Source organism: Candoia aspera, chromosome 17 (genome assembly GCF_035149785.1).
Source record: "Candoia aspera isolate rCanAsp1 chromosome 17, rCanAsp1.hap2, whole genome shotgun sequence".
In the NCBI taxonomy this organism is placed as follows: Eukaryota; Metazoa; Chordata; class Lepidosauria; order Squamata; family Boidae; genus Candoia; species Candoia aspera.
Window position 1 is genome coordinate 9,378,083 of NC_086169.1, and position 19,322 is coordinate 9,397,404.

Here is a 19,322-nt window from a genome sequence, read left to right on the forward strand (position 1 = left end):
GCAGGCAGGCAGGCAGGAAGGAAAGAAGGAAAGAAGGAGAAGAAAACAGAAGGGAGGGAGGGAGGGAGATTTGGGACACAAAGCCTAAAGTAAGGAGCAACCACTAAAAAGTTGGTTCTTTCAGAAATCAACAGATGATTAATGTAGTTCGTAGGTGCCCATTTGGGGACAAGGAATCATTCAGGTACGCAGGTTTCAGCCAGGATCCCTGATGGAAAAGATGCAACCATTCCCACCCCTTCTTTCTTTTTATATATGAGACACAACAGGGATACATTCTTTAACATGTCCTTTGTTATTTATTTGTTTGTTTGTGCTTTCATTCAATTTACATATTTATAAATTCATCCAGAAATTAGCCGGTGTACTTTGAAGCCATACACCAAAAGCTTTAATGAACTATAAATATCAAAACATCCTCAAACAACACTGAAAGGTCATAAAAAGACCTGTAATCAAATTGATCAACTTCTACAATCCTGCACAAACAGAAACTCCGACTTCCTTTCCATTCTTTCCCTTTCTTTCTTTTTTTAAGACTGCCAAATTATAATGGTGAGACCCTCTATGCTTGCTGTGCATTATCTGGGCGTTGGGCGTTGGGCATTCCTGCTTCGCTGGGTCAGCTGAGCTGAGGTATTGCACCAGCGAGAAAATGGGTCCCTTGATAAACCGGGGGGAACGTGTTCTGTGAACATTACCCAATAGGGGTGTCAAGAAAATCAAGATGGCAATATGCCACGCACACAAAAAAACAGGCAAAGCTGTTGGAGGTCCCAGCAAATCAGCATGCCTCATTAGCATGTGGATGAGTTTGTTCTAGGATGCAATTCTGTATGTGCTTCTGGAGGAAGCTGTTTGTTGTCCCTCCCACATTCCTTTGTCCTACCTTCCTCTACCATCTGAGAAGGAAGCATGCTGCTGCTGCTCCTTCCATCTGGGGGCCATGCATGGGCCTAGAGTCAGGAGGCTCCACATTTCTGCATGCAGCCTTTAGCAGCAATAAGGGCTAAGTGTCAATTCAGTTTAGGGAAAGAAGGAAGAAGAACAATCATTTTTCCTGAATGGGTGTAACTGGACCAAATGAGTAAGTCTTTTTTGCTTACTTTTGAACCTACTTTGTCTAAGTGTGTGATTCTTTATGTTTGGGTGGGCTAAGTGTGTAAGATCAATAACCTGTATTTCTCTAACATGCTCATTAATGCTATTTTAGATAATATTCTTTTTCTGTGCATGGCTTCTCCACTGTATTAAGCTCGGCTTCATTCAGTGGTCCTAGCTGTCCACTAATGGCATCAAGAGCTTGGTTTGTCACGTCAGGGCTGCCATCTTGACTTTTCTGACCATGCCTTGCAGACATTCCTGTTACCAGCCTGCCTCTTAAGAGTTTAATTTGGCTTGGCTCTGTTTTAAAGGGAGATCATAATCAAGGGAAAGCATTCCTTGGAGCCGACGAAATCCGCATCTCTTTACCACGATGCAACTGATGCAATCCAGCAGCCCCAGAGGACTCAGCCGGGGTGTGCCCAGAGGGGCGGTGGGCCTGATCTCAACAAGCAGGGGCCTCGCCTCCTCACAGAGCCGTGGAGTCTTGGGCAGAAGCACTGCTCTGTCTCCCCCTTCCTCCTCCCTTGGTGACCGGGGGGACCGTGCCCCCCAAATGCTGAAGGCTTGGGAATGTCTTCCCCTCCCACATCTTCTTTCCATGGCTTGGCAGGTCCTCGTAAGAACAGTGTTTGCCACTCTCTTCTTCATGCCCAGCTAAGCAATGGGGTCCTGGCCAGACGGCCACCTTCTCCAGATTCATCTCTTGCCCCGAGCGCCCAAGGGAGAGGCCACGGCTGCCCGGCTGCTTTGGCCTCGGTTGATGATCCGGATGGGATCTCAACGTCTTCTCCGCCGAGCCAGGGCTGCAGGAGATCTCGCTGAGATCTGAGCAGCCCCATCTGCTCCATTCAGACCCCTGAGCTGGGTGCTCGCTTGCTGGCTGGCTGGAGAGGGAAGCAGGGTGCAACATTTCGAAGAGCACCAGCTCAGGCATTGGCAAGCTGCTCTCAGTGGGTGGGGGTGCCAAGGCCTCCTGCAGGTATAAGAAGCAGGGGGCTGGAGGGGGACAGACCGGGCCTATCTCTTTCCCGCTGTACTCATCCTCTGTTGCATTCACACACTCGGCACAGAATTTAGTGGACTTCCAAGGAGTGAGAGACGGAGTGTGGATATGACTCTTGGCAGCTCTGCTCGGCTGTTCTGCAGGAGGTCCAAGTGCCTCATAGTCCCCCAGTGACAATTCAGTGGCCAAATCAGCCTGGGCAGGACTGCTCCGGGTGCTGGAGGCTCCATCCTTGAAAGAAGGAGGGGGAGGAACTACATGTAAAAGAGGCTGGGAATAAAGACCAGTGGGGGACTTCTCCCCAGGCTGGGGCTGGATGCTGGATTTTGGGAGCTGTCCTGAGACCTGGATAAGGTTGAGAAAACAGACAAGAACAAGACCATTCAGGTGTCAGTGACTTTTCAAGAAACTGACCATTTATTCAACCCTCCTGGGTTTTCCCCAGATAATCCTAGAAATTCCTGGAGTATACATTGGAATGGGCTCAGAAGGAAAACCAGACATGATGGTAGGACAATAGCTGTGCATCCCAAATGCCATAGTCCTCACGTATCTGGAAAGAGCAGGCTGGAAAAGGCAGGTCTGTTGCTTCATATAACGTCGTGAAAAGCAAAAAGCAAACTACAATTTCTTCATTTTGTCCAAAAGGAAGAGTCTTTACTTAATTCCCAGGAAATAGGGAGCATGTAGAAGGGCTTAAAAGATGTATTCTATACCTGTTTAGTTCAGTGTTTCTCAGCTTTGGCAACTTTGAGATGTGTGGACTTCAACTCCCAGAATTCCCTAGCCAGCCATGTCCACACATCTTAAAGTTGCCAAGGTTGAGAAACACTGGTTTAGATGATGGTCCAGAGCCCTTATGAGAACTGAATACACTGTCCCCGTACTAAAGCAAACGGAACTCCTGTATCTTTAATAACAGAAGGAAGCCAGACGTTCAAGGTACAAAAGCCCTTGAATAGCCCTCTTATTGCCTCAGCTTTGTTCCCTGCTTGTTCCAAACCCCAGTTCATTCTGTCTAATCCCTATCAGCCCCGCACCTTGATTGATTGATTGATTGATTGATTTCTCAAATTTTTACAATGGTCCATCTCCCCCCAGAGAGGGACTCTGAGCAGTTTACAATAAGTTCATAATCAATAAGTTGATTCATCCCAACCCACATTTAGTTGCATGTAAGGTACTCACATCCATTTTCTCGGCAATAACATTTTGCACCCTGATGAGCCGTTCCAGTTCACAGATTCGCTGGTTCCACGTCTGCCTTTCTTCAGCCATGCTCTGAACCTGATGAGAAATAAGACAGGTGGGCAGGCCGGCCTGCAAAGGGGTTAGAGCAATGACCCAAGGGCAGATTTCCATTGAACCCACAGAAATTCTGCAGCTATTAGATACCAAATCTTCCCAACCTGGTACCTTCAACGGAGTTAAGGCTCCAGCTCCTGTAATCCTGATACCAGGTTTTGTGATGCTCAAACGGGGGATTCTGGGAAGTGAAATCCAAGGTACCTGAAGGACAACAGTTTTGGGGAGGCTGGCTGCAGCGTAACAGGCAAGAAATTTTGCTATACGTAGAAAGTTCCTGGCTCACATCTCGTTTTTTCCTAAAAAGTCAGTAGGTGAGGACATCAGAATACATCCTCTAAAATCAGGGCAAATAATCTATCCCGTACAAGAACAGAAAACTTGGAGGAGGGAGAGTGACTGACGACTCTTCCGGAGGACCACATACAAATCAGGAGCACCTCTAAACAGAAGGTTTTTGGATGACTAACCCTGAGATTGGGCATCAAAATAAGGTTGGTAGCACATTTCTAATGGGTGGGATTACATCGTTGTTTGGAAATCTAGATTATAGTAGTGTTAATACATAATTAACAATATTAATAAGTAATACGACAGATTTCTTACAATCATCTGAAGTTTCTCTAGTAACAACTGGTTGGTGCGTTGCGTGTTTGAATATTCTTCTTGAATTCTAATTGAAGAAAAGCAGAAAGTGAAGTGTCAGCTCTGAATGAAAGTTCTGCATAGAGAAATTTGGGATGGGATGTGTCCTAACAACCAGGAAACACACTGAGACAAGGAACTGGTCTCTAATATTTATTGCTAGTACTTAACAGGAATCCTAACAAACTGAAGAAGCGTGGGAAAACCCAGACATATAACCCCCAAGGGTTAAGGCGGTCCCGATCTGTGTCTCTTTGAATGGCTGACCAATTCCTCAGTGCTACGCATGCGCTTGACAGTCTGGATGGGAGCCCCCTGCTCGCCATCCTTACTCATGACAGGATGTGAGAAATAAGTAAACTGTAGTGTTGTGATGTGTTGCGCAAAGGTGTTGGGAATGTTAATATCTTAATATTAAACTCCTCCCACAAGTGGGTTGGACTACAGGGAACTCCACCCCACTAAATGACAACATGTGCTTTCAACCTTCCTTACCTGTCCAATTTTTCCCTTAAAGTTTCTAAAGTCTCTTCCCAATTTTTTTGCAGGTCCTGTTGAGCAGATGTAGATTTGGAATCCAAGGGTGAAGTTGTTGGTAGCTCCTGCTCCCAAGGAAACCTATAATGAGAACAGAAACCAAAGAATTTGTGACTGATTGGCCTTACTAATGGTGTGCCGTCAAGTCAGTGTCCCCTCTTAGCAACCACACAGACAGACTGAATTGATCCATTTTATGGATTTAAAAATAACAAAGCGTGTCACATCCACGTAATCTGGATTAAGACAAATATTCAGTTTAATGGTGATCCAACTTGAACAGGCTTTCAAAAGGAATCTGAAAGCTCAGATTGTCAGACTGAACGGGATGCCTCCAAACCAGTTTGGACAGTTTCAGACACTCCTGTGCAGGGGGAAAAATGGCTTTTTCTGAAATGACTCAGACATCTGAATCCACCTGGACTGATCTGATGGTTCAGTTCAAATATTCAGATCAAAATAGTTGATTTTCTGAATTGATTTGAATTATTGGATCAAATCAATTTTTCCAGACTGAATCAATGATTCAAATGTTTATGATTCATAAAGAGTTTACAGTACATGCATCTACCTGATTCTGAAGTTGCAGTGGGAAATTGGGAACCTCAGTGGCACCAATACATAAAGATGAGATTTAGAGATTGATCAACAATGGCATTCAACAAACAAATCTTGGGTGATTGCTCCTATACCTGAAATCTGACTTCCAAATTCATGAAAGTTGTTTTCCCTTGAAAAAGAGGTTGTCGTCATCGTTATCATCATCAAAATTTATGAGGCCACCCAGTGTGACACTGTGGGTGGCATACAGCATAAAATGCGAACAATAAACCAACTCCCCCACTATATAGCATTAAACATATATAATATATAAATAAAAGTACAAAATATAAAATGTTGTTCAAAGGAGGCACCTGGGGCGGGCTAGGAAAGCAAGTTACTGTTGAGTAACTTGACATACACGGGAGACTGCTTATAAAGGAGATGCAGGTATACTTTTATAGTTTTTAATTATGACTGTTTATATGTATTTATTGTTTTTTCTTAATTCAGCGCTGTATGCAGCCCAGAGTTGCTCTTTTGTGGGATGGGTGGCCACACAAATATAATAAATAAATAAATAAATAAATACTCACAGAGATGGTTTTTTGTTCACTTCTGCCAACAGTTCCTGAAGAGCAAAAGAAAAATTATTAAGAAAGTTTTTTCACACTGAAGATGTTGCCTCGTCTGGCAATGAAACGTCAGCAAGGAAACACCCAGGCTCAGAGAGCAGCAAGGACTGCACAATTCAACCCTGAGCTGCAAATATTCACTTTGATTGAAAAACTATCTCAATTCCCATTCTTCATCTCCTTCAAAAGGTAAATGATCAGCCCATAAGACTCTGATAAATTAGAAAAGAGATCAGAGGAGACCAGATCTGAAATGGTTTCCATTCCAAGTTTATCCTTGCAGCTTAGGAACATGATCCCAAAACCAGGCCTTTCTTAATGTATACTGTATCTTCTTTCCTGCAACTTGGTATGGCTCTCTTCCTGAAGCGGCAACGACGACAACAAAAAAGCCATACCTGCTGGGAATTATGGGAACTGAAGTCCAACATATCCACAGGGCAACAAGTTGGAGAAGAAGGATGTAAGTTTTTAGTGGGGACTTCCACAAACTTTGTCATAGAGCCAGAATGATGTGTTTTCAACCTAGTAGCTCTTCATCCGTTGATTATTCTTATACCCCACTTATTCCCCAAGGCATCTAGTTCTTCCCTCCCTGCCATTTTATCATCATCACCATCATCACCCTTTGAGGCACGTTGAGCTGAGAGTTGGGTTAAGCAAAATAGAGATTTGAATCCAGATCAGCCCATTTTTCTCCTGATTTTTTTCTCCTGTTGATGAATTTCAAAACGTAAAGCAAGCAACTGGGTATCACAAGATAAAAAACAAAATGCAGAGCTATCCAAATTAAACGGTAGAAAGTTGCTCGGCTGTTCATTTTTCTTACCACCCTGACAAAAGGCTGCAACCATCTTTTGTGGGTAAATGGAGACAGACAGATATAGATGATAGAGATAGAGATAAATAGATGATAGATGATATATACAGTATGTATGTATGTGTATGTGTGTATATATATATATATATATATATATGAGATGAGATAGAGGATATGATATATAGAGATGGCAATAGAAATAGAGAGATGGCAGAGCGATAGATACAACGTCAAGAAATTTGGGGCATGCAAAGGAGAAATTGATGCTTGTGATGCAGCTGGATTTATTTATTTAATAAATTTATATGGCTGCCCATTTCATATACATGACTCTGGGCAGCTAAGTATTAAAACAAAATAAAATAAAAACACAACCAATAATTAAAAACATAAACAAGGGTCCCTTCCCACCAGCTCCCTCAGGGACCTGGAGGAGCAGCTGATTCCAACAGACAGTGGCCCCCTTGCACCCTGATAGGGGGGGGGCTTTTCTCCCAACGAGAGGGGAGCACCCTCAACGCATGGGTTGGTCTCTACCACACTCCAACCTCATTCTTTTGCTTTTGAATTAGACAGCCGATCAGCTCGCTGCAGACATTTGGCTGCAGTTTTGCGGAAGAGCCAAATTCATCAGCCTGACCATTAGGTTACCGAAAGGAGACAGAAGTCCCTGCAAAGACAGATGGCATAAGTCTTCTCCTTCAGGATGCTCAGAACGTGGACCAGTGTGGCCAGAGAGTCTCTATTTTTGCAAAAAGCCTTGTACCTTACAGAGCATCCCACTCTTCCTGGCCATAGCCCCTGACCATTCTTGGCCATATGGTTTCTCCGCTCCTCGGGGCACCATCTCCTCTGCTTTCTTGAAGGACCGTTCTTGACCCTTGGCCTCCAGAACACACACTGCTTCTCCCTCACTGTCCCTCCTTGCTGCACGAGCCTCTTCTGACAGCTCAGGCAGACTCAGGTTGGCCAGAAAATGAGTCAAGAGGCCCGATTCTGAACTGCTGCTGGTCTCATACGGACTCCTGGCAGGGTTGGGATTAGCCTGGAGCTGGCCGGGGTGAATGGGGGTTGTGTCTCCTTTGGCTTCAAACTGTCCGATTCTTTTCCTCCTGTGCAAGGACATTTTCCCCTCCTTTTTTTCCAGCAGTGACTCAGATGAAATAGACTTGGAATTGGACCCAACAATGCTGGGGGCTTTGTTGGTCAGAGAGGACACCTGTGGTTTCCAGCCCAGTGAAATGAGACTGGAAGGACTCATGACTTGCCGGGTGACTTCATTGAGGAATTCTGAAAAGCGCAGCTTCTCCTCTATCAGCCTTGCTTTTCCTGGGACAAGTGGTTTCCTGGGGAGACTCAGATCCAGGCCTTTAGGAGAGGGGTGCTCCTCTTGCTTCTGACATCTTCTGTGTCTGGGAGTCAACAGAGCCTTTGTTCCTATTGGCCATTCAGTGATGGTCTCACTGGACATGGTCTTCCACAATTGGCCTTCCTCCTCCACCACCCCATTTCTCAAGACAACCTGGCCAAGAGCAAGCAGGCCAGTCTGGGGGCGCTGCTGCGTAGCTGGAATTTCAGCCTCTTCACTGAAGACAGGGTGGTGCTCCAGGCTGGTGGACTTGTAGAAGGTCTGGTCTGTGCCTTCGGGTTGGCTCACCCATGGCTGGAGCTCCTGGTGGCCCTGATGAAGGGGAAAATGGCCAGCACCCATGCTCTGGCCTCTCATAGAGATCTCCCTGCAAGACTGGGATATGGGAGAATGGTATGGGGAAGGGACCATTCGGAAAGCCTCCTTTTCAAGCCTGGCTTCTGAAGACCACAGTGCCGAAGAAGCTGATGTGGACGAGCTTGAGGAGTGAGTGGAGAAGCAGTCATTGAGGCTGTCCCCCTGCAGGGGCACATACGCCCTCTCTTTCCTTTTCTTGGCCTGTTGGACCGGTGTGAAGAACTTCTCCAGGACCTGGAGCTTCCCAGCTGGAACTCCGCTACCATCATTGTCCTCTGACCAGCGGGTTGGGTTGAATGCCGCTGCCTGCTCTGCCTTGCCCAGCTGTTGCCGGACGGCCGAGGCATCCATCTTGAGCAAGGGACTCTGCTGAGCTCTGCCTGTCTGCTGCTAAGCTGGTCTTCCCTGTTCATTTATCCAGGCTGGCCAATTTAGTGGAGCAGAAATCTGGGTTGTCAATAAAATCAGCCTTGGAAGCCTGATTGAACTAAAATAGAGGCCAGAAGTCTGATTGGAGCATCCATTTTGCCTTTTCCCTCACCATCAAGCCCAATTTTCATAAGCAAATTGCTTCCTCCCACTTTGCCAGCATCGTGGTGAAGACCTGAGTTTAACGTATCTCACCAAGGCTGATGTTTTCTTCATAAATGAACAAAATGAAGCCCTTCAGTGTTCTTGCAGCCTGAAGAGAGATGTTGTTGAACCTGAGCTGAGAGATCTTATGGCTCAGAAGCAGACTATGAAAGACATGAGCTACGTCACCAGCAATTCCCAAAACAGCAGCCTGTTGTTGTTGTTGTTGTTGTTGTTATTTCTATCTATCATATCTATCTCTTCTATCATCTATCTATCTATCTATCATCTATCATCTATCTATGTCTAGAGGGCCATCATCCATCCATCCATCCATCCATCCATCCCCTTTGGAATTCAAGCCTTGGCTCGGAATTACAGTGGTTGTGTAAAAGTCCCAGCTGAACAGTTACATAAACATAAATCCCTGGGGGCGTCTTTGCTTGTGTTTCAAAGAAACTATTTAACAATAAAAATTGTATATTGACCCATTGTGCCATATGGGGGAAAAATCAATCCGGTTAGATTATTTTTAACCACACTTACATCCATACAAAAGCAAATCTCATGGAGCCTTCCAATAAACTCAGCTGGACAATCTGCAGGGGTCTCATGTCCCTCTCCCCCTAAGCCCCTGTACGCCGAGGGAAATTCAGCTCTGAAACCTAGAGATGCCAGGGGGGCTCCCTGCCCAAGTTCCACAGCCTGGCCTTTCTCCCTGCGGTCAAGGACATCAAGTCAGGCTTGACTGGGACGGGAAATCCAACCAACAACAAAAGAGTTCAATTGTATAAGGGTAGCAAATGATTTCAAGAGAGAGACTGAGGAGTTTCTGTGTAATGGAATTTCCTTGTACGTTGCAGTCAAGTGTGTCCATTCTTGCACATAGAAGTGACACGTACTTTGATTTGGGACCTTAGGACACTGATAGGCAGATGCTGTAACGTTCTGACACAGTTGACTCAGTAAGTTTCTGCCTCGCGCATCCAGATGAAATGCAGATTTCGGATTTATTGATCATGTGTACAGATTAAAGCAAAAAGCAATTCTCACACAGGCTATCAAATAAAAGGCACACAGGCACGTCGGAACCCCCTTCACACGCCATCGCCCCTTTCCCTCAACAGCTCAGCATTCCAGCTCTGCCATCTCCGCCTGGCACGACCCTGGACCCCACCATTAGACGAAGCATAACTCTTCCTCCCCCTCAGCATCTCTCCCCCTCCCCTCCGGAGCCCGACACACATTGCTTCGATGGCAGAGAACACAATCGAACGATTTAGCTATTCTTTGATTGTGGGTTCTGACAGATGCTGTTATTCTGATGGTGGGACAGATGTTAATACCATTGAAAGAGATTGGATTATTAAATAAATGTGTCTGTAGCTCGCACACTTCAGCAGGATCTCATGGGACCCAGGGGGTGTGCACCTTCTTGTGGCAGCCCCTGCTTTTTGGAACCACCTCCCCCCAATATACAATTGGCTCTGATCCTGCAGAAAGGCAGTTAAGAGCTCCGGATCGGTGAGATACGGTATATTCTAATTGCCGTTTAATTGTTTTAGTTGGTTTTAATGGTGTTATTTTCCTTTTGTATTTTTTAAAAATGCTTTCTCGTACGCCGCCAGTCACGTTGTCTGTGTTGGGCGTCCATATAAATGTGCCAAATGAATAAAAGAAACCTATCTTTCCCTTTGGGCTGATGGTTTCAATCAGCAGGGATTTTCTTTCGTCTTTGGACAATACTGGCAATTTTACAAGTGTTAATCAGAGGATGGGAAGCATTAAGTGTGTTCGCCAGGAAGGAGGGATGCTTGCAGACCCTCCACTGTATGCCTGGAGCAAGTATGTTTTAAGAGTTTTAACAACAGCAAAGCTTCTTCCATGCTTTGGCCAAGCTGAAATGGAGGTTTTTTTTCCAGCTGCGGGATGTCTTTACCTCACACTTCGTTGTTGACACAGTAATAACCAGATCTAAATTCCTCCCACCTCCTTTACCTAAATGGCCAAACATTACCACAGTGAGATAAAACTGAAAAAGTCAGACTGCGGCCACAAAGTCTTTTCCACCCAAAAGGATAAGAAGCTGTTTCTGAGTTAGAAGACAATTGATTAGTATTTGATGAGCATGATCGATTTCTAATACTGCCTCCGTTTCTAAGTGAATTTAAGTACCTTTTGATTTATTTATCATATTTTATCACCACCCATCTCCCCTACACAGGAGACAGAGAATATAGAGCAGTGTTTGTCAACCTTGGCAGCTTGAAGATGGGTGGACTTCAACTCCCAGAATTCCCCAGCCAGCCATGCTGGCTGGGGAATTCTGGGAGTTGAAGTCCACCCATCTTCAAGCTGCCAAGGTTGACAAACACCAGTATAGGGTATTGAAAGGTGAGGGGGAGAGAGATTACAGCCTAGCACACAAAAACTAAATTCATATTATAGAAAATGAGCAAAGAACATTGTCACAGACTTTGGAAACTTTGTCAAAAGGACTTGCCAGAAATAAAATCCCAGGACTGGAAGGAACCTGGGAGGTCTCCTCATCCAGCCTCCTTGCCCCGTGGCAGGATTCCTTGGACCATCCCAGATAAAGCTGTCCACTCAATCTTCGTTGAAAACCTCCAGCGGTGAAGCTCCCATGATTCTAATAGCTTTAACAGTCAGGAAATTCTTCCTTATTCCTCCTTCTGCTGTATCTGCCACTGTTTTCTTAAAATCCATCAAGCAGTCATGCAAACTGAGAGACTCAGAGGTTGTTTGAACAAACTGAGGTCATGCCTAGTTGGAAAAACCATCCCTGAGTCCTTTTTAATACAATGCTATTCATGGCTTGGGAAGAGTCAAACACTGGGGCTGGAATTTACAGAGTGAAAAAGCAAATCTGGTAGCAATTGTATTTGTTCCGGCCTTTGACATATCGCTATACAGTCCTCACTTAATGACCACAACTGGGACTGGAATTTCGGTCACTAAGCGATGTGGTTAAGCAAATCCGACCCGGTTTTCCGATATTTTTTGCAGCAGTCATTAAGCAAATCACATGGTGGTCAAGTGAACCACATGGTCATTAAGCGAATCTTGTGATTCCCCATTGATTTTGCTTGGAGGAAGCCAGCTGGGAAGGTAAAAAATGGTGATCATGTGACTGGACACTGTGACTGCTGTAAATGTGAGGACTGGTTGTAAGTGTGAGGACTGGTCATAAATCATTTTTTCCACTGCCATCATGTCTGAATTGTTGCTAAATGAATGGTCATTGAGTGAGGACTATCTGTAACCCCCCATTCTCTAAAATAATCCCAGCATTCCCTCACTTCGGTTTCATCCCAAATCATTTCATTACTTTATCTATACACAAAGGTGGTTAAAGACAACAGGAAAATAGAAGGAAAGCCTTTTTTAATTTTTTTATGGTTGTTTTTACAGGGCTGCACTGTGAAACAAAAACAGGTTGAAAAGGGACAAACCAAACTTCAGAAACTTTGCCATTGAGAGGAGCACTTTAAGAGAAACAGCAAAGGAGGCTTAAGAAATTGACTGTTCTTTAACACAAGATTGCCCGAGCTCACATTTAAGTACCCCATAAAAATGTAAGCTGGCTGAGCAAACAGGGTCCTCGCTCCATGTAAGTAAATGTGGCTTTGCAGAGGGCAAATGCAGAGAAGTAATTAAGAAAACAAAACTACTGGATGAAACAAATTGTCAGATGAGCTCTTTCAAAGCCTAGGAGGCACTTCGACTTAATACCTTGCCTATCTCTGTGGAGAAAAAACAATGGCAGCTGAGAGACAAAAGCAAGCAGTTTCAAAAGTGGGCAACGCCATTTACCGGCTGTGATACTGGACAGAATTACTAGCCCTCTACCCACATTTTCAGGTTGCAGCCAAGGAAAAATTAGGCCCCGGGACCACAGAACAGCACAGCACCTTTTTTGTTTTCGGAGCTTCAACAAAAGCGGTAGCTGCCTTCTGTCACTAAGTAAGCCTGCAGCAAAAAAATTTACAGCTTTACACCAAGAAAGCTTAAGAGTCCTCCTTGGCAGGCCTCAGATCTATGTACAAACAACATTCTGGCCACCGACGCGTTGAGTAGATGCCTCTTCATTCCACAAGGAGGTCAAACTTCTCGGCTTCTTCAAACTCAGCGTTCATCTGGGCTGCCCATTCATCCAGCTCCGATTTCTATAAAGGAAGAAAAGACCTTTTAGCTGGGTAGAAAGATGGTCCTGGTTTGACAGTTAAGCCCCATGTTACAAGATAGGAAGATTGTCCTAACATTCCGCACCAAGGCAATCCAAATTTTGCAATTTTGTTGATTAAATTCATCTACTTGGCTTTTTATATTTTACATTCTTGGGGAATTGTGGCCCATAGTAAAGGTAAAGGTTTCCCTTGACGTAAAGTCCAGTCGAATCCGACTCTAGGGGGCGGTGCTCATCTCCGTTTCTAAGCCTTGGAGCCGGCGTTGTCCTAGACACTTCCGGGTCATGTGGCCAGCATGACGACTCGGAACGCCGTTACCTTCCCGCCGAAGCGGTACCTATTGATCTACTCACATCTGCATGTTTTCGAACTGCTAGGTGAGCAGGAGCTGGGACGAGCAACGGGAGCTCACCCCGCCACGCGGTTTCGAACCGCCGACCTTCCGATCGGCAGCTCAGCGGTTTAACCCGCAGCGCCACCGCGTCCCTTCATCTACTTGGCTTTTTATATTTTACATTCTTGGGGAATTGTGGCCCATACAATCTTCCAAAAGGGTTGTGCTTTTGTTTTCGTTTTTAACATCAGCCCTTTCTGAGCACCAAAGGATACAGGTAGTCTTCGCTTAGCAACCATTTGTTTAGTGACAGTCTGGACTTACGATGGTGCTAAAACCCGACTTGCGACAGGTCCTTGCATTTACGACCATCACAGCATCCCCAGAGTCATGTGATCGCAATTTGGGCACTTAGCAACCGGTTCGCATTTACAACCATCACAGCACCCTGCAGTAATGTGATCACCATTTTCGACCTTCCCAGCCGGCTTCCGGCAAGCAAAACCAATGGGGGAACCATGTGATTTGCTTAAGAACCATGTGGTTCCCTTAATGACCATGTGGTTAGCTTGACGGCCACTGCAAAAAAGGTTGTAAAATCAGGTCAGATTTGCTTAATGACTGGTTCGCTTAGCAACCAAAATTCCAGTCCCAATTGTGGTCGTTAAGCAAGGACTACCTGTACTTTAAAAAATGCTAGAATTCTCTGCTAATTTGAATAGCTGCATTCCAACTTCACAAATTCTGCAGACGAAGCTGATCTATCAAAATTACTCTGTAGAGGCATGCAAAAGGTGTCAAGGCCAAAGCATCCGGACTTGGAAATGGGATTTTCAAACACTCTTTTGGAGTCAGGAAAATTGTTTCACAATTGGAAGAGGCTGTTCCAAAGCTGAAATGCTTCCTGTGCTGTTGGAACAGGCCATTCTGGGGTCAAGATCTCAAACCCGCCTTGTGGGTTAGTGTGCTAATACCGGTAAAGCTACTCGGCGGTATCTGTAGCTGTCCATTGATAAGCTACTTGCAATCTGTCTCACAGGTAACCTGCATAACCAGTCTGCCTTCCCCTCCTTCCCCCAGACCTCAGCCCAATTTAAACCCTTCATCAGTCTAGCCCAGTGTTTTTCAAACTTGCTGGCTGTGGAATTCTGGGAGCCGGATCCCACCTACCTTAAGGTGGCCAAGTCTGAAAAACACTGGGCTAGCCCTCTGTGCATCTGATGAAGTGAGCTGCAGCTCACCAGAGCTCAGGCCTTTTAATAAACGTGTTAGAAAAGGCGCTGCCGGACTCCTGATTTTTTGCCACCACAGACCAACAGCGGCACCTGCTGCGATTCCAGCACTGTATTGAGAACCAGGGTAATTAATACCAAAAGTATCTCTGGTCCTCCCTCAGCTACAAGAGACCTCAGTGTGACTTAGGGCTGATGGTTCTCTCTCAACCAAACCTACCTCACAGGGTTGTTGTTGCAGGGGAAAATAAAAGGAGAGAGGGCTATCTCGAGCTCCTGGAGACGTGGTGGTCTATAGATCGAACCAAAAAATGTGCAGGGGAACTTTGTATGTAATTGGCCTGCTCCTTGTGGCATATGCATTTGCTATGTTGCTTTCTTAATTTATATTTTTGGTATGTCTAGCAAAATAAAACTGCAGAATTTATTTATCTATTTTAAAAAAATTGCATGTCTGCCGATCTTAGAGCACAACCCTGGGCAGCTCACAACAATAAAACCACAAAACAATAAAAGCACAAAAGCCACAAAAGAAAAACTAAAACCTGGCGCATCATCAGTCATCCTCCTGGGACGTCCCAACAGCCATCCACAAGCTCCCTTCGCTCTACCTCAGAAAAAGGCACACTTCCCAGGTCCCACCAGATGGCAATATTGTAGGGAAGGGGCCTGGAGTGTGCCCACTTTACCTGACCTGGCGGGGCGGGCAGTTACACCCAGGAAGAGGCGGTCCTCCAAACAACAGACAAGGAGGAAAAGGCACAGCTACACCCACCAGAAGCCATGTGCTGCAAAGCTCCCCAGCTCCTTACAGCGGTGTTTCTCAACCTTGGCCTCTTTAAGATGTGTGGACTTCCAACTCCCAGAATTCCCCAGCCACACATCTTAAAGTGGCCACGGTTGAGAAACACCGCCTTACAGTTTTGCTTGCTCCCCGCACCCCGACATGTACAATTTTAAATACCTCTCCCATCACAGCTGCCTGCAAAGCCAAGCGTCAGCTTCCACTGCTCCCCTTTATGGCCAAAATGGCCTCTCTGGCCCCACTGTGGTCTATAACTTACAGTTAATGGCTTAGCAGAAATGGCACAAACTGGGACTGAAGGCAGCCACCCAGAGACCTAAATTATAATTTTTAATATGATGGAAATAGAAAAGTATTCAGCATGTGATTAGAGAGCAATCATATTAATTCCAATAAATTTAAAGCAACTTAAAATATATTTAGAGAGCCAGTTTGGTCTAGTGGTTAAGGCGACGGGCTAGAAACCAGGAGACTGAGAGTTCTAGTCCCACCTTAGGCACAAAAGCCAATTGGGTAACCTAGGGCCAGGCACTCTCCTTCAGCCCTAGGAAGGAGGCAATGGCAAACCACTTCTGAAATCTTGCCAAGAAAACTGCAGGGTTCAGTCCAGATAGTCCCCAAGGATGGGTCATGGCGATATGGATATGGATATATATATAAAACTTTACTTTTGTCTTGATTCCACCCGCTACCTTTTAGAATGGATCTCTTGGTGTGCCGTGCAAACAACAGCTACCCCCATGCTAGGCACCACTGGCTTAGTATACTGTGTGCACCCAGCCCAATGGAATTAAGCAACCCATAAAAAAGGTGAAAGTGGAAGGTCCCCTGTGCAAGCACCAAGTCATGTCTGACCCTTTGGGGGGACACTGCTTTCACAACATTTTCTTGGCATTGGGGTGGTTTGCCATTGCCTTCCCCAGTCGTCACCTTCCCCAGCAGGCTGGGTACTCATTTTACCAACCTCGGAAGGATGGAAGGCTGAGTCAACCTGAGCCAGCTACCCAAGAATCCAGCTTCCGCTGGGATTGAACTTGGGTTGTAGGGAGAGTTTCCGATGCAATACTGCCGTCTACCGCTCTGCGCCACAAGAGGCTCTAAGCAACCCATAGTTTAATACAAAGCCTGGGCCAAGGGCCCAGGTAGCCACAGCCCTGCCTCCCTGACTATGCCCAAAGTCATACTCACATTGAACTGAGGCATCTTCTTCTTCCTCCGCTTTTCTTTGCCAAGCGAGATGCCAGGGATGTCAGTGTCTGGCTCCGCGAGGGCGCCGGTTTCCGCAGCTGCTGTCTGCGGGGCGCTGCTTGTATTCAGAGAGTAGTGGTCAGCCTGCTGCCCTGGGAGCAGAAGCTTTTCGAAGCCAAAAAGCGTTTGCCGCTTGCCAGGGCCACAAGCGGGCGCAGAGATGCCAGTGAGCCTGGAGCTCAGACCCTCCTCCTTTTCTAGGAAGCTGCAGGCCAAGGAGACATCCAGGCGGCTATAAGAACGGCGCACGCGTTTAGCCATGGCCAGGTCCCATTCATGCTCCGGCAGAGAATCTTGCGTGTTGGCACTGAGTAGGGAGGGGGCATCAGTCCCTCTCGGTGGAGTCTCTGCGTCAAGATTCAAGGAGCAGCATGGGGCAGACGACTGGGGTTTCCTCTTGGCCTCAACTCCAGGGAGACTTTGATTCTCAGTGGCCCCTGGGGGGCTGTTCTCCTTGTTTTCCTTTGAGGAGATCTGCAAAACAGGAAGGACACAGTTAGCCTTTAATAGATACTCTGCTGTTGGTCAGGGTTCCTGTTACCTAAGGTGGAAAGCAGTACAAGGAGAGAGGTTTCCAACTGCTTCAACAGGATTTATCTGATCCCCCACTTGACTTGCCCTGGATCAGTCTGCTTATCGCTAAGATCTCAAGAAACATTCCTGAGATGTCAAAGACAAACAAGGTTTTACAAAACTGTAAACTGGTAGTATTTCCCATTTTGAGAAAGATGATATATTTCCTTATCACCTTCCTCCCTTCTACGTCAAAAGAGAGGCTCTCCAACCGTTTGGCGTGCCGGCAGTGATATTTAGAGCAATTTATGCTATTTCTTTCATTCTGTGCAAGTGGATCCTTCCAAACAAAGGCGCAGACCACAGATACCTGTCATTTTTATTTTCTAAAAATGCCTTTGGCGTCTGTGTGAATTTCAGAGACATTCTGGAAATAAAGGCAGGACTTCACTTCCCATTTATTCTTTTTAAATTAAAGTACACTCAAAATGGATGGGGCAGAGAACCTAATGGGCATTCATGAATGCACACCAGGACATTCTCTGCTGGAGAACTCAGGATAAATAATAAAAAATCAAACATGCTGATCACTCACAGAATCATTAACTCCACCCTGTCTTCTCAACCTCCCCCAACGTGGAAGTCTCCAGATGTGCCAGACTTCAACTCCCAGAATTCCCAAGCCTTGGGGAAGGCCAGGCTACTTAAAGGTTGCAGACACTGCTCAGAGGCACATTCTTTTAATTCTCTACAAGAATTGCTGTGGCTCCATACTTACCCTTGGACTCCGTCGAGGAATTGAAGCACTGTCTTTGACCCGATCCTGGGGAGCAGAGGAGAAAAGAAACAAACTAGAGATGCAGTTAATCTGGCATATGACCATGGAAAGGCAGAGTATGCATGGAAGGCTGCACACAACTATACACCTCCACCTACCTGCTGATTCTGTGGCTTGATCTTTCTCAGAGTTATTTTGCGCATCACAGAGGGACCCGGACGCTACAAAGACAGAAAAAAAATTCAGCAGATGGCAAAAGAAAAATCCAGCTGGGAGAGAATTACTTCTGCAGTATAAAAAGAGAAAATTTTAAAATGCACAGACTGTTGCTGAAGACACAGGATCTGAGATTTGTTTCTCTGGAGTACATCGCATCCTTTGAGAGAATCTGAACGATTACGCCCAACCCAAACATGGCTTGCACAACTCAAGCAGACTTTTAAATTCGTAAAGAACAAATGAAAGAACACAACAAAGCATTTCTCATACCGGGCTGTCCATTGTTTTCTTGGCCACCCCGCTAGGCTTGCCCTGGGACACTGGACGAGTTGATGAGGAGGGCACGTTCCTTTCGGACCTGCGCCTGGGGGGAGAGGAAGAAGCGCCTGGGGAGAAGACAGGATGAAGGAGTTTGATCAAAAATGTTGAGCAAGTCACGAAGCCCATACACAATGAATGTTTTCACTTAAAAACGTGGTAGTGCGACAAACTGGGGCATCCTGTAGTGCCACTTCTATTAGGGGTTGGTTACGAAGAGCCTTCCGCCTTCGCGAAGCCCCCAAATGAAACTGCAATAACCAATCACTGTAGTGCAATTTGTTAAAAAGCGTTCGAGGCTGAGGGCGTACAACGTGTTGAGCCCCAAGCCACCCAGGCCCTGTTCACGCACCGCCTTAAGCTATCTCGGTTCACCGCACGCCCAAACCCCATTTGGCTGGATTCCCACGGGGTCCGACCGGCTGAACGCGCCTGGCCACGCGCCTGGCCACACCTCAAGGTCGGCAGACCCCCCCGCAGGGCTCCGCGAAGCCGCCAAGCCCCGCTCCCCCGCCGGGCCGGGCTGCGGAGGGCCCGAAGGAGCAACGGCGGCCCCGAGAGGGCTTCGAGCAGGGCGAGGGGAGAGCCCCGGCCTCCCCCGCAGGGCCCCCGGCCTCACTCACCCTCCCGGGCCTCCCCCGCGGAGCGCGCCCGCCGCCCGGGGCGGCCTCCCGCCATGGCAGCAGCAGCAGCACCTCCCAGCCGCGTCGCCCCACCCTTCTCTTCCACCGTTGAAATCGCCCGCCAGAGGCTCGGCCGGAAGTGACGCCAGAGCC

The 19,322-nt window shown here is 46.5% G+C and overlaps 2 protein-coding genes across 2 annotated transcripts in view; both read right to left on the minus strand.

Moving 5' to 3' along the window:
* LOC134506888 (pre-mRNA-processing factor 39-like) overlaps positions 1-19,322 on the minus strand; it is a 214,360-nt gene that overhangs the window by 81,818 nt on the left and 113,220 nt on the right. The window lies entirely within an intron of this gene.
* CDCA5 (cell division cycle associated 5) lies at positions 12,280-19,320 on the minus strand. The gene is made up of 6 exons (XM_063317278.1): positions 19,170-19,320; positions 18,499-18,614; positions 18,168-18,230; positions 18,010-18,054; positions 16,659-17,192; positions 12,280-13,078 (listed from the first exon to the last, which is right to left on the minus strand). The coding sequence occupies exons 1-6, from the start codon at positions 19,222-19,224 to the stop codon at positions 12,998-13,000; spliced, it is 894 nt and encodes a 297-aa protein (XP_063173348.1). The 5' UTR covers positions 19,225-19,320; the 3' UTR covers positions 12,280-12,997.

Coding starts and splice junctions, on each gene's coding strand:
- CDCA5 (XM_063317278.1), bottom strand. CDS start 19,224: ATGGCGGGAGGCCGCCCCGGGCGGCGGGCGCGCTCCGCGGGGGAGGCC. Junction 18,615..19,169: donor CGCGGGGGAGGCCCGGGAGG/GTGAGTGAGGCC, acceptor TCTTCTCCCCAG/GCGCTTCTTCCTCTCCCCCC. Junction 13,079..16,658: donor AGAAGATGCCTCAGTTCAAT/GTGAGTATGACT, acceptor CTTCCTTTATAG/AAATCGGAGCTGGATGAATG.